The sequence below is a fragment of the Carlito syrichta genome, unplaced genomic scaffold (genome assembly GCF_000164805.1).
Source record: "Carlito syrichta isolate Samal-C Ts95f unplaced genomic scaffold, Tarsius_syrichta-2.0.1 Scaffold174567, whole genome shotgun sequence".
Classification (NCBI taxonomy): domain Eukaryota; kingdom Metazoa; phylum Chordata; class Mammalia; order Primates; family Tarsiidae; genus Carlito; species Carlito syrichta.
In genome coordinates, this window is record NW_007118663.1 from 19,075 (window position 1) to 40,495 (window position 21,421).

At 33.7% G+C, this 21,421-nt stretch overlaps 1 protein-coding gene across 1 annotated transcript in view; it reads left to right on the forward strand.

The window, feature by feature from the left end:
- The first annotated feature begins 3,715 nt into the window (after positions 1-3,715).
- Positions 3,716-21,421, forward strand: part of SOX5 (SRY-box 5) — a 133,231-nt gene continuing 115,525 nt past the window's right edge. The window contains exon 1 of the mRNA XM_008051465.2: positions 3,716-3,853. Coding sequence (XP_008049656.1) covers positions 3,757-3,853 — 97 coding nt within the window. The 5' untranslated portion in view covers positions 3,716-3,756. The remainder of the gene's footprint in view (positions 3,854-21,421) is intronic.

Below are 21,421 nucleotides of genomic sequence, written 5' to 3' on the forward strand. Positions count from 1 at the left end.
CTCTATTTCTTCAAGCATGCATTATTACAAAAATCAGGTATATATCATAATGTATAAGACCATTTAACCTTGGCTTAAGAGAAACAGAACAACTGGTTCTTTATCCTGCAGTTCTTCTCATGTGAAACTGTATTCCTTTCTGGTTATTAAATAACTAAGTTGTTCACAGTCCTCTTGTGAACATTTGGAATGAGGACATGAAGATGATGGGACAATATAAATATAATTCATTCAGCTTTTTTCTTTATGAATTGTTGCTACCTATAATAGTTTCAGCTTCTGAGTTCTCAAAATACAATCAAAAATAAGTTACAGGTTTTTTTCTAAACAAACTCATAGGTGATAGGGAAGACTCAATGTAACATAAGTAACCATTAATCTATATACTGAGTATTGTACTCACTTCATGAAATTAAAAGAAGTAACAGTTCTTCCTGCCTGAAAGTTGGCATAAGAAAGAAGTGCTTCAAAAGCAAAGACATGTGGGTCTCAAAAACCTTTGAAGAATGAATAGAATTTTTCCAGGAAGAAAAGGAAAAGATAAATCATTTAAAACAGGGGAAAATACTATTGAACACATGCAAACATGGAAGAACAGAAAGTATGCAAGGAACTCTTCGTGATTCATTGGGGCAAGAGTACAGGACATGTAATGGAGGGCAGCAGAAATGTCTAGAGAGAGAGACTGGGAACAAATTATGAGGAATCTTGAACGTCATGCTGAAGGATTTGGTCACTAATTTCCACGTAGAAACAAACCATCACAAATTTTTAAACAAGAGGAGTATATAAAATATAGATACAAGACTCATTTAGAAGAATTTTGGGAGGAACTTGGCTTAATATCTGATTTTATCCTGGTGGGCACCAGAACCTGTAAAAGGCAGAGTTTCACTTTCTACTACTTACATACCTAAAAGTGCTTTATAAAAGACAAAAAGATGTGTTGACAGTGATTGAAAGTATCTTTTAAACTGCTTCTCAAACCTGGATGATTACTGAAATGATCAGAGGAGCTTTAAAAAATGCTGATGGCCAGGTCTCACCCCTAGAGATTCAGATTTACTTGGTCTGGAAACATTGGGATGTTTCAAAGCCTACCAGGTATTTCAAATATGCATTCAAGTTTGAGAACGACTGCAGTAAAACAAGAACTTTTCGTTTCTGCAGTTCTGTAAATTTTTTTGCAAATTTTAATGTATCTGAAATCCAGATGCCTCTTATAGCCCTTATATATGCTTCATTTGAGAATCATTTTCTTCATCACTTCAAAATGCTCTTATTAAATGTATGATACCTCTTATAACGAATAGCATGTTAGAAAGGAGATGTGCTATATAAAATATAGTATCTTACAAATGATGAAATATAAAGAATATATAGTAGCTAGTGATGACTCTTAACCTGAATGATTGGTTTGTTGTTTGCTTCTTTCTTGTTATTCTGGTCTGCATCTCTTCTCACACTGAGCTAGTCTCCATGCTGTTTTATCTTGGGATGTCTGCCTCTTCTTTTAAGCCACTTATTCCTATGTGCTAGCTCAATATGCAGTCTCTATAAATTCCTTGAGTTTTTAATCAGTTGGTTTCTTCATGCAGTTTTTTTATTTCAATATGCTCCAAAAATTATTCTACTCCAACCTGAAGACACTGTCTCTTTGTTTCCCTGGCTATTGTCATTTCTTTTGTAGTTTCACTCTGGTGGCAGTGATAGGTTTAAAATCCTTTTGGCAAAAGAGTTGTTTTCCAATTTGGAGTTATTACTGAAAACAGACCTATTTATTTTATTTTATTTTATTTTTTAGTCAGTGTCTTCCTCTGTCATCTAGGCTGAAGTGCAGTGACTATCATAGTTCACTGTAGCTTCAAACTCCTGGGCTCAATCGATCCTCCTGCCTCTGCCTCCCGAGTAGCTGGGACTATAGGTGTGCATTATCATGCCCATGTAATTTTTTTTTTTTTTTTGTAAAGACGAGGTCTTGGTATGTTGCCCGGGCTGGTCTTAAACTCTTGGGCTCCAGTTATCCTCCTGCCTTGGCCTCCTGCTCCTGGCAGAGCTTCCATTTATATAGTGCTCTTCTCTCTCTGTCTCCCTTTCCTTATCCCTCTCCTTCCCTTTTTTCTTCTCTCAGTCCTCACTGCCCACGATATTTACCTGCCAAATTCTCAGAATCAACTCTGAGGCTTACTGTGGAAGATGAAATAAAGGAGAAACTGAAGTTGGATTTTAAAGTGAGAAATGATGAGAACTATAAGAATCATAAAAATCCTAGGAATGGATAATGAAAGTGAAAAACAGGAACACAGATCTGAGAGACATTTATGAGCTGTTTTTGGGATTGGTGACTAAATGAATACGTAATTATTTTTGTGTATTCGTGTTCCCCCCCCCACCCCGCGCGCACCCAACTATAATCAAAACTTCATAGACTTGGGATTCTGACTTTCTTGTTTACTATAATATCCCTACTACCTAGCTCAGTATCTTGCACATTGTACATATTTATTAATTATTTTCCAAAATTTCATGTAATGTATGGGAAGGTTCGAGAAGGAGAATAAAGAATCAGATTATAATATTTGACCTGATTCTAAATTCTCGTCCATATATTCAGTGACAAACATTAATCAATAATGTTTGCCAGGAAGGTTGTTCTTAAGCATTTATTTGAAAAAAATAAGTCTAGGTATTTTGGTTAATGACAACCTCTACATCATTTAATAATGTGACATACCTGCACAAATGACTACATTACATTTTACTTCTATAAATTCCTGTTTAGTTCAAAGAAGATAGGGTTCTATTGTACTGGATTATTTATTAACTTATATGAACCATAGTCTGATAATGGGACTATCAAGCTAGAGGATATTCATTTTTTTTTAGATTGGAAAATATATTTTATTTAGAAAGTAAATTGGAGGGAGAGAGAGGAGATTCACCTCCCCAAGGTAGGGGAGGGGGCCAAAGCGCAAGTTAGAGTATATTCTAAAGATGGCAACCAAAATAGAGGTCATGTAGTTTGAGGAGTGACTCAAATGTTTCAAAGAAAGAGACAAAGACAAAGTTGTAGAACAGAGGGGCTGTAGCAGGATTCAAGAGTCTAGTCTCAACCCAGTTTTGACTAATCCTCTGGTCATAGGTCAGTTCTTCTGACACCAGTTATCTCTTTACAAAGAAAGGGGAAAGTTTTCGTTGTTCTCAAAGATTTCTTTCAGACCTATTACTATATTCCATAATTTTACAATTTCAGTATTATGAGTGAACTTGAGAATTTACCCTCAAATAACGAAGAGCTATTTATGTATAAAATGATCCAAAGTTAGCTTTGTTTCAGAAGGCAGAATTAGTCCTAACAGGTGGGGTCGACAGAAGATTTCAGTTCATTCTATGGGGTGAATTTTTAACTGTTACATTAGTGCAACAAAAAAAGCGCTTATCATACAAAGTGGTGCTGTTTTCATCACTGTCAAAGATATAGCATAGGGAAAGTATTCACCAGGTGAGAGGTTGAACTTACTACCTTCCAACTTTAGGATTTTCTGTTTTCTTCTAAGTTAGTCCCAAGGTATGTCCTCAAGCTAAGTGTTTTAGCAAGCGAATATGCCAGTGTTTTGAATGAGTAAATAAATAAATAAATAAATGATTTTTTAGATCATGAAATAAGGAGGGTGGGAGAAGCGTGGAGCATCAGAACTTCTTCTCTTTGATTCGCTCTATCACGTTCAGCAGGTTCAAGGTCAGCTGCCTCCATTAATGATTCCCGTATTCCCTCCTGATCAACGGACACTGGCTGCAGCTGCCCAGCAAGGATTCCTTCTTCCTCCAGGCTTCAGCTATAAGGCTGGATGTAGTAAGTACCATTGATTTTTTATTTGGGAACGGGTGGAGGGAACGCCTTTAAATTAGGTAATTTAATATTACTGCCACTCCAAGAGGTGAGATCACCATATACCATTTTTTATTTTAAAGAGGAAGCACACACAAAAAGTGTAGAAAAGTGTTTGTGTTGGTATTTAAACGACCTTAAATTATGTCTGTGTTTCTCATGCCAATATTTGCTCTTTATTATTTAGTTTTATAGCTTCTATTTCCAGTATAGTCTTAAAATATGAATGTAATTTAGGGATTCATTTTACTTTTTGCATAGATGACATAGGAATATACTTTTCTATAGTTTTTCATTGCCCAGTAAGATAAACCTAAATTTCCTGATGTGAATTAGAGGGCCTTCTGTTACTTCTCTGCTCCCTATATTTACAGCCTAATTTCTCACTAGTCTTTTTAGTTCTTGGCCTCAACCATTTTCTTTCTTGACTCTGGACTCACATCATCCACATTCACTCTCCTTCATGTTCTGAATCTCTTTCAACTCAGATTAGGGAGCACTTGCCTGACCTAAGTGAGGTTCCCTTCTGTTTCCATTGGATCTTATACTCTAATTGTGCTGTGAGCTCTGTGAGAGCAGTTGTTGATTCTGTCTTATTCACTGTTAAATCTCAACTTATAGTACAACATTTAACACTTTTGAATGACTGAATGAATGAACACACTACAATCAATACAGAGGGCATTTTTTGTCTTGAGTGAAAAGTTATACCAAGATAACTTTATGCTACTTATTAATTTTAGGTGTCTGTGATTTTATACTTTTTTCTTTTTTTACACAAATCTAAATTGCACATTGTTAATTTTGGAAACAAATGAATATTTCATTTATAAGAATTTAAGTAGTCAAAATGCCAACTCTATTCTGTAAGATAAAAATAATAACTAATATTCCTAAAAGGGTCTAAATTGCTAAGCTAAACATCTTCTGGAATGTCATTATCATGGCCAGAAAGAATATAGAGAAAGCAAATTTACTGAAATATTTTCAATGATAAAAATAGAACTGGAAAAAATAGTGAAATATTATAGATATTTATAGAGAATATTATTTTTAAATTCCAGTGGATTTCAGCTTATATATATGTTAATAAATTGTCCCATTAACATTGCACATTACTTTAGTATTTATTGCATTTGAGAAACTGTCTAACATTACTAGAAATGAGTTCTACATTTCCTGTTAGGTGATATTTCGAGTTTTCACATCGGGAATTTTAGCAATTATTCCTAGTCTTTAAACCTGTCTGTATATCATGTTGAAGAGAAATGGGTTGTAGTTTCTTAAACATACAAAGCCATTTGAGATGAGTATAGCAATGATGTGGACTGCAGCTCTGAAGTTAAGATAATAGTGATCTGAACTCAAAATTTAAAGATTCACACTTGGTATGGTGCTTTGCTCTTTGAAGTTTTTATACTGCTTTTGCAAATCTTTCTCTTGAGTTTGGTTTTCTGTGTTTTAAAATGGTGTTCTAACTCTGGACTCTTAATTTGGCGATTTAATATTATTTTCTCCATAATTCTACCTTTGTAGATCATTGATTCATCCAGACATACCAACTTTCTCTTTATAATTAAGGACTATATTTATTCTAAATATTTTGACCTCTGAGAATAATTTAAATTCTAAGAATAGAACTTTAAATCCTGTTGCTACTCTGATTTTTTTTTAATCATAAAAGGTTTTTTGTTTTGTTTCCACTTTCCTAAGGAATTACTTTTCACATTAAACACATGCCACCAATGTGTTTTTAGTAACCTTGGTTACTAAAATGGAAAAAAAAAAAGACACTTTAAAAATCATTAGTTGCCTCAGACTGCACCTGCAATATATACATATAGACTAGTTCTGTTTTTAAAAAAAAAAAAAAGTTTTTTTAAGTGCCATTAACAAATATTGCACTGAAGAGAAAACTACATTGAATATGAACAATAGCATAATTGTAGACCTGGAAAAGGTCAAGAACACCTCTACCTCACTCCCATTTGACAGAGTTGGCATACTAAATGTGTTCAGTGTGAATGCAATGTGGCGTGGAGCGATTTTTCCCTTTTAAAATTGTTGATATATTAACCACTTGATAGTCCTACCTTCAGTGCTTAAAGTTATAAATGATATTACTTCTTTTGTAACCTTGGAAATAAAATAGAATAAAGCTTCTACAACTGCTGGCAAGCTTGAAACTGGCATCATGCCAAACTCTAGAACTAAGCAGAAGTCAGTAACAAAAGAAAGCACCACCCTCGTTGACACTCTAGTACTTTGAGTCAGTTTGAAGGAGGAGCTGGGGGGAAGTGATAAATAGTCCAGACCAAGTCCTCCCTAGTCACATTTCAGGAAAGGAATAGAGATAGGGAAAGAAATCATGCCATCTCCTCTCTTCTGTGGGACTTTCTATCTTATTCACTTCTTAACTGTCAACAATTTGTGACTTTTCTGTTTGCCAATCAGTTTAAATCAGTGCTTCCCAACCTTTTTGGCATCAGGGACTGGTTTCGTGGAAGACAATTTTTCCATGGACCAGGGAAGGATGGTTTTGGGATGATTCAAGCACATAACATTTATTGTGCACTTTATTATTATGACATTGTAAGATATAACAAAACAGTTATACAGCTCATCATTTAAAAAAGAGGCGTGGGTGGAAGTGGTAATAAAATAATGGGCAGGCCACACACAGACTAAAATAAGTGTCAGATTCTGAGTTAAAGTCTGCCACCAGATGCAGCTGTACAATTGAAGTACATAACTGACTTGCCACTCACTGACAGGGTTTTTATATGAATCTGCAAGCAATTGATTTATTATGGTCTCTGTGTAGTCAAACCTCACTGCTAATGTTAATCTGTATTTGCAGCTGCTCCCCAGCATCACCACCTCAGCTCCTCCTCAGATCATCAGGCATTAAATTCTCATAAGGCACAACCAACCTAGATCCCTCACATGTGCAGTTCACAATAGGGTTCATGCTCCTATGAGAATCTAATGCTGCAGCTTATCTGACAGTAAGTGGAGCTCAGGCCGTAATGTAAGAGATGGGGAGTGGTGTTATAAATGGGCCATGGTCTGGGGATTGGATACCCTGATTTAAGTGATATTACATAGTTTTCAATGAGTTCTTAATGAGACTGACCAATCCATCTTGATTTCAGTTTCAAGCAAATATGAAAGATACACTATTTGTTGCTTTTAGAAATTCAGATGCTTTTCACCAATTCATTCACAGAACACGCTGATAATAAGTTTTCCTGTTTAGACTATATATCTTGATAATATAAATGTAGATATTGATGGACCCAAATCAGAAACTTTAACATTCTCAATGGGGAAAAAATAAAATAAAAACACAAGTTGAGGAAACTAACTACTGTAGATTGAGTTAACATCTTCTGTTTTCTGAAAAAGAAGCTTTTAGTTGGATGTAAAGGTATTTTCTCTTTAAGAAATTTAATAGTAGAATCAAGGTATGGAATGTAGACAGACAAAATATAGTTGCTGAGCCTCTCTTAAGTGCTAGAGTGCACATTATCAAGCAGTATAGTAAGAAATGAATAGCAGCACAGCCAGACACTTCAGAGCAAACAGATAGATAGAAAAAACTTTAAAGAATATTGTCGTCCACTCTTAATCATGAATATGTAGATCTGTTCACAAATATTGATGTATTGTTACCAGAATCTCAGATTCTGTTTTGGCATTTGGTATTTATAAAATCAAGCATGAAACCACATGTCTTCATGGATCCATATCTAGTTATTGCTTCTCCTTCTTTCTTTCTTTCTTTTCTTTTTTTTTTTTTTTTGAGTTGGAGTCTCACTCTGTTGCCTAGGCTGGAGTGTAAGTAGCACACGCATGACCACTCCAGTGTTGACTTGCTAGGCTCCAGCGATCCTTCCGCCTCAGCCTTCCAAGTAGCCAGAACTACAGGCGTGCACTACCTGCCTGGATAATTTTTTATTTATTGTAGAGACAAGGTCTCGCCCAAGTTGCCCGGTCCTGGTGTCGAACCTGTGAGCTCAGACAATCCACTCGCTTCAGCTTCCCAAAGTGCTAGGATTACAGACTGAGGCACCGAGCGTGGCCACTTATTTCTTAAAACCTGAAAATACTTGCAGATTTCTCAGGAGGTGAAAATAATAAATAAAATGGAATCATTTCAATATAAATATAATAAATAGAGAACTTGAAAATAATTATGTAAAAACACTTGTTTAATCAGTCAACTTCATTCAGAGACCAGTACACTAAGGAAAAAAAAAATGTGGAAAAGCTGAGTAGTGTCCTTTGAATCAGAGACTTCAACATGTGAGCTGTGAAGCTTAAGGCAGGTACACATTTTTGAAATAAAATTTAAATGCCTTTGACATCTGCAGAACAGTTTTATGTTTTCTTGAAGACATTAATTTTATGTTTGCTCATCTTAGAAAAAATTCTATTTTTGAATTCACTTGTTGGTGTTAGCCTAACATTTTAGACTTGAGAGAGACTTTTGAGATAAGGCGGTTGAAAGCCATAAGTTCGGTCAGTGACACTTGGTCTGACTCCACTGCAGTCCTCTTTCTGAAACACGCAGCTTCCTCCCATGCCACAGTCAGGTTCACTTCTGTTTCTTCAGAGTACATATTTTAGAGGCAGAAATAAGAGGTGTAAAGGCTTCTCTTTTACTAATGACTAAAGTCCTCTGCCTCTCTCCTTTCTGTTTGGGTGTAAGATCTCTAGTTATATAATTTAATAGTTAGATGCTTTAGAAATTTTGATGGGAGAACATTTTATGTAGAAATTTAAAAATCTGCAGAAATGGTAAAATTTAGTAAAATAACCCATTTTCTGTACATAGTATAAAACAGACAGTTGTAAAGAACTGGATTGATAAGTTATCCCATAGTGTCAAATTGAATGTGTCATACAAATACTCTGTATCTGAGTCCTTTCCTATATTCAGGTATGTGCATCTGTGAGCCAAGGATCCCTGGGTGCTGTAGTTCATTCATAGGGACACACGGGATTATCTTTTAAATTTCAAAGAAAACATAGAGGCATCTATCAGATACTGTGTAAACTGCCATACATAGGTTGTTCGGACTTTACTACTTAATAAAATCCAGTGGTTGGATATTTCTTTTGTCCTAATGGTGCCATGAAAACAATTGTTGAGCCACTGATGGCAACTTAATCCAAGAAAGTTTGGGGACTTTTGACCTAATTTAGTATATGTTCATTTTTTTAAATTACTGTGCCTTTTTTAAAAAAAATTGCCATTTATTGTTGTTCGCCTATCATGTTGCCAATTGAAGAACAGAATATATAACAAAATTTGTTTTGCACTTACAGGACTATGTGTAATATTATAAAGATAATCTGCTAATTCACTCATCTGTGTCTATACCGACTGATTCTTTTGTCTATATGATTTCAAGTGGTTTTTTTTTATTTGTTTTGATTTGATTAACCCAATCTCAAATAGGCAACTACAAATAAAGAGGTACTTGGAATGAGAGAGTCTAGACTTGGAATGACATTTTACCGCATTCTGCTACTTTGATTTCCTTATGCAAGTTACTAAACTTCAGTTTCCTCATCTACATAATGAATTAATAAGACCCACTTTACTGAATTGTTACAAATATTAAATAAGATTATATATGAAACAGTACCCAACACTGTGTCTGTCTTACTAGGTTATGTATAAATGATAAATACTAAGATAATATAAAGCCAGCAAAACATAGATCTTGTTTCAAAAAAAAAAAATTCTAAAACCACACCCAGCATTTAATTATATTTCCTATCTTATGGATATTACTTATTCTGTTTGAGTTAGGATCAAAATCACTCTGGCACACCTGAATAAGGCTTCCTCTGACTGAGGAAAATAATAACTGTTTGCAGAAAAGTATTACATTGCTAATGGAAACGATTGTTTGATTTGATACATCCTTAACCCTGTTTTAAATATAGTGATCAAACTTTAAACTTTTTTCTGTTGTCATTTTCCACTTATCTTTTTATCAGAGTTTATGTTGGAAAAGATCGTATGATTTTTAGGAAATGTATTTAGTCACTGTTTTGGCTGTATATAACTAGAAATATATTCACACTCTCATTCTGCATTTTAACACACTGATTAACTTTTCAGAAATGTGCTAATAAAATAGTCATATAAAGTTACTGATTGAAATATTTAATTGCCTTATGAGATTAGCTTAAATAAATAGAAGTTGATGATCCAAGCTTAATAAATCTAAAATATGCTGTATTTACTCTTCATCAGTTTTCTGAACAGTATTTCCGTTTCCAATAAAAAAGGAAACTCTCAGTTAATTAGTTCCTTATACAACACAATAAAATTAATGTTTAGGAGTTAAATACCATACACTTCCTCAGGCACATTTGCTGATGTGTTCCTGTTTTTAGTTAATATCACATGTTTCATTTTTTAATGGGGGTATCATGCGGGTTCTATTATATCTCTCTTGTACAAAGGGTCCATGAGTCTGGCATTTTAGGAGACTGCATGCTAATTTCTGATTTAACTGTGTCAGCTGACATACAGGTCATTGACAATCAGTGCTGAAACAATCACCAAATCACAATCTAAAAACCATTGACATGGTACACTTTTATCAAACTGACAAAAGAGAAAACGTGTTATCAGGATCACATACTGTAGGTTTTTTGTAAATGAGTAGTGAAGTTATAATCATGTCTTCAGGTCTCTGTTGTTGTGTGTGTTAGAATTATTGTGACTAGCTGTCCCTCACCTACTTCTTTCTTTCAAGACCTTATAAACCAATGACTTTGGAAGAGTCTCACTGAATTGTAGAGCTTTGTAAATATTTTTGTAAATAATTCTTTTGGTATCTGAACAGTCAATTACTTAAATTTGCATTTTTCAGGTAGTCAGATTAGGCTTAAAAATATGAAATAATTGAAAAATAAAGAGAACTAGGTTCAAAAATGTATACAGCCGGTCATAATTACATGATGACAGCTGCCATCCATTTCTCATGAGAGTAGTGTTTCTTGCTCAATAAAATAGATCTTTTGTATTAAAATAGAGTTGATATTTTCCTAAGATTTATTACTTGAAAAGGGGGAAAAGTCTTTGTTGTGGCAGTCGCAATATTGTGAATTGATATGAAATAATGGCTTATACTGTGCTATATTATTTATAAAACTAAGTCACACAGTTGATTTTACTCATCATGACTCTGTGAGATGATAGCTCACCAGAGTGATTAGTGTTTAATCCAATCCCCCTCACATATGCACACTACCACCACAAAAACACATACATGCTCACAAACAAAAAAGCAAAAATCCTTTTTTTGAAAAATGTCTCAGATTTTCTTAGTCCATAAGTAATTTTAATCCATCCTGTTTGTTTGTTTTTTTAACAGTTAAAAACATAAGAATGTTTTAGTCAAAACCTAAAGACCATTCAGCTCAGTATTCTCTTTTTGACATAATTCTTCTTCTTGACAGTGTAGATGTGTCAAATGGAAAGAGTAGCTAATGGCACTCTGTACTGTGCCAGGAGGCCTCAGAATATAATATTACCATATAAATTTGCTATAATTGAGCCTAATATAGTTTTTTAAGTTCATATTTTTGTTACCACAGCAAGAACGAAATCTCATCTCAGTAGCAGACTCAGACTAAGTTCATCAAACTGATGCATAAGACACAAAAAGCAATATATTAGTTTGAGTAAATGTAACTGTTCATGATACTGAACAATGGTAATCTAGTAAGCATGCTCTTGCACTCATAGAAAACTCCATTAGAAGACAAACTTTTGTCATAACATTGATCGGAAAGTATGGAAGAAGAAAAGTATTTAGTAAAACATGCTAAGCTAACACTTTGCTTCAAACAATAGAGCAAATTGTTTGCTCTATTTTCCATGAGAACTGAAGAAGTTGTTATATTGGAACTTTGTGTGGAATAGGATACTGCATTAATCTGGACACAGTTTTAGCTGTTATAAGAGGCTAAAATAATACTAGCTCAAACATGGTAAAATAATATTTTTCACTCACATAATAGTCCAAGCATTGCTCATATAACTTCATGATATCACGTCTCAGGCTTGCTCTATCAGTTGTTATACTATCTTCCACAAATTGTGGCTTACACCACATGGTCTTAGATATCTTATCCAGCTACTGTATCCGCATTCCAGCCAATGTAAAGCAAAAAGTCAAGGAGAAATAACTACAGAAACTTATTAAACAGTATTATTTTAATAATAATCTATTTTGGCTCTATTTTTAAAAAGTATATTTAAACTTTTCTTAAATCAATTTATATGGCAGACTTATAATGCTCTTCACATTTTATTTTAATATAGTAATGGTAGCACTCACTGATTGCAAGAACTTCAAATAGAGAAGTATAGAAAACAAACTAAAAGTTATCTGCCTACACTCATATACCTCTATAATCTTACTCTCCAGAAGTAACTACCATTAATTTGGTGTATATTTTTCCAGAACTAGATATAGATATAAATATATATTATATACATCTATTGTATATCTAGATATAGAGATGTAATATATAAAATGAGAGCATACCTGTGTATTATAATATGCAGGTTATGATACAATACTTTGTACATATATGTTATATATGTACATGTATGTATGTTTGTGAAGATATATGCTACACACACTATAAACTACCTACAAGTATAAAAAATATATCATGGCCATCTTTCTTCCTCCACACTTTTAGACCTAAATTATCCTGTTCCATACTTTTTTTATGGTGGATGCATCATATTTTATTTGGGTTTTCTACTAACAAACATTTAAACTTTCTACAACATTTAGTTTCAAGCCATGCTACAATGACTATTTTGTAAACACATATTTGCCTCAAATGAATTCTTCAATAACTACTTTCATTCTTAGTATATGATATTTTACTTTATTTGTTCCTTTCTGAACATTTTTTACCAGAGAGAATGCCACTAAATTCTAATGCTGTTTGTTAATAGAGAATTTAAAACTTTCAAAATTGTCTGATCCAAGTTAGCTATGAATGAGCATCCACCAGACTTATAGTCTGAAACTATTAATTGTCTGGCTCTAATAAATTCTGTCAGAAACAAAAATTAGGCAAGGGAACAGAGAGACCTTAGTTATAGTCTCATGTCATATTATTCTGTGCCTTTGGGCAAATCATTTTCCTCTTTGTGCCTTAGCTTTTTTATCTTTCAGGCAGCCAGAGTAATGTCTGCCCTACCCAAGTCAGAAGGAGATTATAAAATTCAAGTGGAATGAGTGTGTACATTTATAAAGATGTCAAATTATTATGTGTAATATATCATTATTACTTATTAAATATATGCTCCCGTGTTAAAAATTTAGAATGTTATAATAAAAAGGATTTTAGGAGTTTATCTATTCTAAGTCACTCTGCTTATGACCACTCAAGACATTTATATTATACATTTTTTCATTTTCACTTTCATTTATGTTAATAATAACATTTGTGAATTTCCAGAGGCTTAAATTTATCATTTTAGTAGAAAACTCTAGACCTGGAGTCACCCTAACTGTATATCCTTTAGGCTTACTATTACAGTAGTTGAGGAAGCTTTCTATTCTGACCTGCAGACTGCAGACACCAGATACACTTCTGGAGGTAGGACATCTGTTAAAACCTTGATAGAGAGAAAAATGAAATGGCTGTAAAGCATGTCAACAAACTAAATATTTGCTAAGCCTCAATATTAAAAGCAGGAAATAAAAGAGAAATAGCATTTGATAAATAGCCCCTCTTGCAAATTCCTACTTTCTTTTATTTTTGGAGACAGGGTCTCACTGTAACACAGACTGGAGTGCAACCTTGAACTCCTGGGCTCAAGCAATCCTTCTGCCTCCTGAGTAGCTGAGACTATAGGCGTGAGACACCACGTCTAACTCAAATTCCTACTTTCCAATACTTGAATCATTCTGTATGCATTTTCTCTGAACCATTCCTTTCCTCATAAGATACAAAAGCAAATTTTAGACATAATATTTTAATGCCGATCTGGATGTAGAAGCAGTTCCTTAATTAATGATTCTCTTTGGGCAGCTTAAAATGAGTTATTGTGCAGTAGCTTCAATGATCCCTTAGTAGCAAGGCTGGAATACAGAAGGAAAGGAGACTTTTTTGATTCATTGTTACCTTTACAGATTTCTTAGATAATTAATCCAGGAATGTTCATTGATAATAGAATTCTCTAGTTTGTGGGTAAAGAGATGATGAAGAAAGCTGTATATTTTATATGCAGAAATGTCTTCCCATTCTGAGAGGTCTTTCTTAAAGAGTTAATAAATTAATCTCTTTCTAAACTAGCCAACTAGGTAACTATTAAATTAGGTAGGATAAAATTTTCATTGACTATGTTACATTAAAAAGTCATAAAAATATATTTTATTTTAAAAATGTCTTATGGAAAAAAGTTAGCCCATACAAAGTAGTTAAGAACTAACAATTATCTCTAAATACGTCTTTTAAAATAGCTGGATAGTCAAACAAGAGCTAATTTATTAATTTTACCTTCTCAAATAAAACTTATATGAAATATTTATATTCATTACTTACTATTTCATGAAAGTTAATATGAAATGTTGGCATTTCTCATAAAAAAAAGTTTCACATGTTGAAGTTATTTTATACTATTATAACAAACCTAAAAAGACTTTGCAGATTTTCTGCCTTTAGAAACCGCTTCACCTTTACTTGTGTATAGCATATCAATTTCTCTTGGTTTCTCAAGATGCTTTAGTAGAATTGTTACAAATTTAGCTATACAATGAAGGAGAAAGTATTGCTGAGCTTATTGCCACAAGGAAATAAATTTCAACTTAGTTGGATTTTAGAAGGTCTAAAATGATATGAAACAATCACAATGAAGAAAGTCTTTCTTTTTATTATATATTGACATGTAACATCTCCTTTTCTAGTACATATTATGACCAAGCTCAAGTGCTTTAATGACACCATAATAATGGATTATTGTTGATAAACAGAAATCATTTTAAGACTTTGGAAATACATATTATTTACTTTTTATACCCAAGAGGTTAAGAATTATTTTCAAAATCAAATTGAAAATCTACAAAAGTAGTTAGTTGTGAAATATTATTAAAGAATTATTGGTGTATAAAAATATGTTACAAGATATATGTATATATTTTTAATTCGGGGTCTTACACTGTTGCCCTGACTAGAGTGCAATGACACGATCACCAACTTAAATTCCTGGGCTCAAGCAATCCTTCTATCTCCACTTTCCAGGTTGCTGGGACTGTAGGTACATACCACCATGTCCAACTAATTTTTTGTTTTTTGTAGAGATGAGGTCTTGCTATGTTGCCCAGGCTGGTTTCGAACTCCTGGGCTCAAGCAATCCTCCTGTCTTGGCATCCCAAAGTGCTGAAATTACAATTGTGAGCCACTGCATTCAGTCGAGATTATTTAATTTTTTAATTATATTCTCTGAGTCTTAGTTTTCTCATGTTCATAAATTCTAGGCCTCTCTGTGCCCTTTTATTTTTTATCCTTTCTTTTTATTATTTGTAATTGAACACAATATTTGTTTGAATTTAAACCCTACATGGAAACCTAATTTGTTACTTATTATAATAATTTGTTTATAGCCTCTTTCTTCTACTAAACCTTAAACTTTAAATACGCTAAGAACTGTCACCCGTGTTTGATATTTGTTAATTTCTTAATTAAATGAATTATTTCTTCATTCAGTCAATAAACATTTTAGTAGCTTTAAATGATACTAGCATTATGTTAGAGACTGGGGATTTAAAGATGAGTAAGACATAATCCCTGCCTTTAAATTGCTCATGTTCTAATTGGAGAGAATGGGATTGCTATAGTCTGTCTCCCCCCACATTCACATGTTGAAATCTTAACTCAAGAGAGTTAGTGGGTTAGGTGGGACCTTTTGGAAGGTGATTACATCATGAGGCTGAAGCCCTTATAAAAAAAGATCCCAGAGAACTGCCTTGACCCTTCTACAATGTGAGGACACAGCCATAAGGCACCATCTATGATATAAGACACAGGCTCTTATCAAACAGAATTTGAAGGTGCCTTGATCTTGGACTTCACAGACTCTAGACTGAGAAATAAATGTTTGCTGTTTTTAAGCTACCCAGTTGTGGTATTTTGTTATAGCAGCCTGAGCAGACTAAAACAAGGATATAGGCAGTTGTAATATGATAGAAATATGAATTGCAATTTAAGAGAAATCTTTGCCCCTACCTATTCCCATACACAAAAATTAAATCTAAATGGATTAAAGACCTGAATGTAAAACCTCAAACTATAAGAATCTTAGAAAACGCAGGAGACACCCTTATGGAAATTGGAACTGGCAACCCATTCCTATTCAGAACCCTAAATGCCCATACCTTAAGAAATAAGATAGACAAGTGGGACCTCATCAAACTAACAAGCTTCTGCAAAGCAAAAGAAACCATCAAGAGAGCAGGGAGGTAGCCCACAGAATGATAAAAAATAATTGCCAACTGTATATCTGACAAAGGCCTAACATCTAGAATCTACAAGGAATTCAGACTTGCCGAAAAGAAAAAAACAAACAGCCCCATTAAAAAGTGGACAAAGACATGAAGAGACATTTCTCAAAAGAAGATATAAGGGCAGCCAACAGTCACATGAAAAAGTGCTCAGCCTCACTAATCATCAGAGAAATGCAAATCAAAACCACATTGAGATACCACCTAACTCCAGTAAGAATGGCCATCATTAATAAAACAAACAACAGATGCTGATGAGGATGCAAAGAAAAAGGAATCCTTCTTCACTGCTGGTGGGAGTGCAAACCAGTGCAACCTCTTTGGAAGACAGTGTGGTGATTTCTGAAAGAAGTAGAAATTGACCTTCCATATGACCCAGCAATTCCCCTATTGGGAATATCCCCAGATGAACTCAAATCATTCTACAAAAAAAGATACTTGCACATGTTTGTTTGTTGCAGCTCTATTCACAGTAGCAAAAACATGGAATCAATCATGCTGCCCATCAAAGCTGGACTGGATTAAAAAAATGTGGTACATATACACAATGGAATATTATGCAGCCATAAAGGACAAACATATGGACTTCGCAACAACTTGAATGAATTTAGAGTCGATCACACTCAGTGATCTATCACAAAAACAAAGAACAGAGTTCCATATGTTCTCACTCATCAGTGGTCCGCTGATTATTATACTATATTATTATATATTATTATACTATAAGAAAGGGATTGGCAGTAGTGGGAAACTACGGGGTGGGATTGGCAGTTGAGGAAAACTGCTAGGGGAGGGAGAGGCACACCTCATCAACAAGGGTACCTGCATAATCAATGTTTGTATACCTGACCCTGAATTGTACCCCACATCTTTATAATAAAAAAATTAAATTAAAAAATAAAATAAGAGAAGTCTTTGGAAAGAGAATTAATTTAAGTCCAAGATTATAGAAGTATCAGTGATAGATTCTGATTTTAGAGGGGATCCCTAAGTCAAATCTTAAAGTATAAAGACAACCAAGTAGTTGAAGAGATGGTTGACCAAGATAAAGACCAGAAAGCAAGAGAAAGAATAGAATGTACATGGACTTATATAGTTTGGTGTTAAGATTAATCTATACATAGGAAATGATGAGTGAGTAGTAGCTTGAAGATACTAAGAGACCAATTTAGGGAAATGTATAAACATTATATGCTGGAGGAGCCAAAAAAAAAGACACACCAAAAAGCAAACAAACAAACAAACAAAAACACTGAAAGGCTAAAACCCAGGGTTGAGATCATTCTAGCTTCCATCCATCCATCCAACCATCCATCCATCCATCCATCAATCATGTCAGGACATGCTTTTCTTGTTTACTGTTGTATTTTTCATATCATAACATATAGAAATATAAGCCATAAACATGTATTATACTTTAAATACAATCAAATGAATATTTATTGAGTCCCAGTAATAAGTGCTACTGGAAACTTAATAGAGAATGAATTTCTTAGCAGAGGACTACAGCATGGGAGACTGACTGAGAAGCTCTTTTAGTAGAAAGAAATGTTAACTTTCTTTTAACTTTAGAAGTTAAAAGAAATAGATCTTAATGATTGATTGGCCATAGAGGGTAAAATGGAAGGAGAAATCAAGGATACTTTTGTATTCATAATCGGGTACCTGGGTGTCACTACGTGATATAGGAATATGAGGAGTAGAAGTAGATTGTGGAAGAAGGATGATGAATTGATTTTGTACATGTGAAAACTGAGTCTCCTGTAGGACATCTAGGGACAATTGCTAAAAAAAAAAAAAAAAACAGTGGGAAAGTTCTAGGCTGTAATCACTGATTTGGAATATGTTAGTTTGTATGGTTGCTGAACCATGAGATTGGATAAGATAATTTAGATAAAGTGAACAGAATGAGAAAAACTAAGCACCAAGTATTAGCCCCCAAGGAATACTACTCTTTAAGGAATGAGTGAAGGAAGATAGAACAGCCTATTGCAGAAATAAATAATAAAGTCACCTTGAGCAAGGTATGAGAAGAACCAGAGAGCATGCTTTAAGAAAAGCCAAGAGAGTATAGATGTAGTTAGATAAGGAGGGAATCGTTAACAGAATCAACTGTTACAGAAATATATTCATTAAAATTTGGCAATTTGGAAGTCATTAGTAAATTTGTAAAACATTTCCCAAACAGTAAACAGATTGAGAACCAAAGCATAGAAGAAGGATTTGAGATTATCACGAGTTACTAACAATTTAGATGAGGAAAGAAAGTAGATGGTGGTTTTAGAGGGGTTTTGAGAGTCTAGATAGTTAAGGATTTTTGGGGGGAGGGAGGTTTTTATTTGTTTGTTTTTAGGATAGGAAGTAATTGTGCATGTGTTTAAGAACATAATTATGTACAACTTTCTTACCTTGGTATTTGAAGTCCTCAATATACTTAAATCAATCTCCTAAATATTTCTTACTCCTAGATGGAATAGCTTTAGCTGCAGGCTATTTCCTGAAAACGTTTAGCTCACTCATTTCTTTGATCCTGTTGTGCTTCTTACTTTTAAGTGTATTCATTTATTCATTGAATAACTACTGAGCATCTACTCTGGGCCAGGCATTGTGGGTCATTGGTTTCTCTAATCTTTTCTAGTTCTCATATTTTATTCAATGTCAACTCAAGCTCAGCCCCTTCTCTGATTCTTTCCTTAGTGATTCCAGCTTATGTAAATTCCTCCTTTCTTTAGTAATTGCTGCTTTTATGATTTATTTGACTCTAATCATATAGTTTTGATTCATTTCATATTCCACATTTGTATGTCTTATTTTCATAACTGAGAGTGTCATGAAGGCAGGAATTGTACCTGTTATTCCTTTGTGTTCTCCACATAGTAAAGCTTGATACATGTTAGTAGACTAAGCATATTATTAGTGAATATTTTATGAAATTTGAAGTGTACATTTTTACAACCCTTTAAAAAGTAATCTGTTTTCTAAAACTTAGTGTTTTACTTATAAAATAGTAAACCCTATAGTACTTATTGGGACTGTGGAATCCATCTGGACACTTTTTAAAGTTTTTAAAAAGGCAATAATAATATTTACCCTACTGAGTTGTGAAGATTAAATGAGATTTTACACACACACACATACATTCATGTATATGGATGTGTATATATGAATATGTATATGTGAGGTATTTTTAACACAGTTCCAAAAGTCAACAAGTACTAGCTGTCCACATTTCAATATGCTTGATAATAATACATTATTTTTAAAAGATGTTGGAGTAATTAAATAGCTGCTTGATATTACATTAACATTTCTTTCCTAAACCATGTACCAGAATAAAATAAAAGTCCAAACTATTATTTATTTCCTCATGTTTTTCCTATTCTCTTTTTCCCAGTCAGATCAGTTATCAAGCTGCTTCCCAAAGCCCTTCCTGATCTCCCTCTCTTATGCTTTCATGATTAGTCCAGACCATTATCATTTCACACTGATTTGCTACAATTATTTTTAACATGTCTATTTGTCTCCAGTCTCTTCCTCTTACAATTGAGCATTGCCACAAAATTGATCTGAAACACAAATCAGATTGTATTACTACCCTGCTTAAAACCTTTCAGTAACTTAATATTGCCTTCAAACTAAAACATAAAGCACTACGAAGTATAAGTTCTACCTATTTCTTTGGCTGCATAGCTCACCATTCCCTTTCTGTATCAGAAATATTGGAATTAATAAAAGTATCTCTGGATATAGGGGGCCAGTATAGGATGGTGGTTATTATTAACCCTGTGAATGGTAGGGACCTTTTCCCAATTCCCATCAATTCCTCTATCAGCCCATGACATGAAAAAAAGTAATTTTCTTCCAAAGTTCCATCCATACTGTCCTTATTAACTTGATTTAGTCTTAGACTTTTACAAAGCCTCCTCCACTTGGAAGTTCAAGTGGTAAGAGCAGGGTCAGTACCGATCTGAGAAGATGACTAATAAGAGCAGTCCTTGTTGCACTAAGTCATGGATCCTTACCATGTAACTCTCTAGTACATAGAATATATAGAAAGTAGGTAGTAAATTGTCCTGAAGAATAATTTAATAGTGAAAGTGGCCATCTTTTAGAAAGAGAGACCTTAACAGATAACCTTCCTTGACTGTCTAGGTCTCTTCCCAAGATAAGTTTTTTTCTGTGATATTTCCACAATATCTTCTGTACTCTCCTACTTTGCCGTTGTATATTTGGCTTGATGTACATGGTGATCCCTCTCACTTGATTAAGGACACCTCTGGGGCATGGAGTGTGTGTGTGTGAGTGTGTGAGTGTGTGTGTGTGTGTGTGTGTGTGTGTGTGTGTGTGTGTGTGTGTGTTTTAATTCTTGTATTTCCCAGCACCTAGAGAAGGCAATCTGGTATTTCTCAAGGAGACAAAACAAAAACAAACAAAAGAAACTATGAAAGGCTAATAAAGGAATAAGTCTTCACATTTCAGTGAAGATAATACCATAAAACTTTCCAGACCTTTTGTATTAGTTCAGTAGAAGAAAGGATGTGTGTTGTTGACCCTGGTTAAACCCACATCTACTTTTCAGTCTTCCTCAGCCTAAATAACTCTCTCTGAAAAATTGTTTTGCTTAACCTATGTTATATAGCATAGAAATGAATCCTTCATAGTATGACTGAAGATAACTAATATCTAAATATATAGAACTATAGTGCTGAAGCAATTTACATGCTTTATAAGCAAATTAATACTAGCTATATCATTTGCATCAGTAGATACTATAAGCTAAATTGTATTCTGAAAACAATTAAGATGATTCAGTATATTTTTTTAACTTTTTGAAAAATTTTAGTTTTGAGCTAGAATTTTCCATAGCTGACCTTCAAATGAGAAGCAAATTAATTTTGGAAAGGCTTAGGGAAAAATTGTTCAAATGGTTAAAACCTAGGAAAGAGTAAAAAGAAATTATTTTTAACTAGTT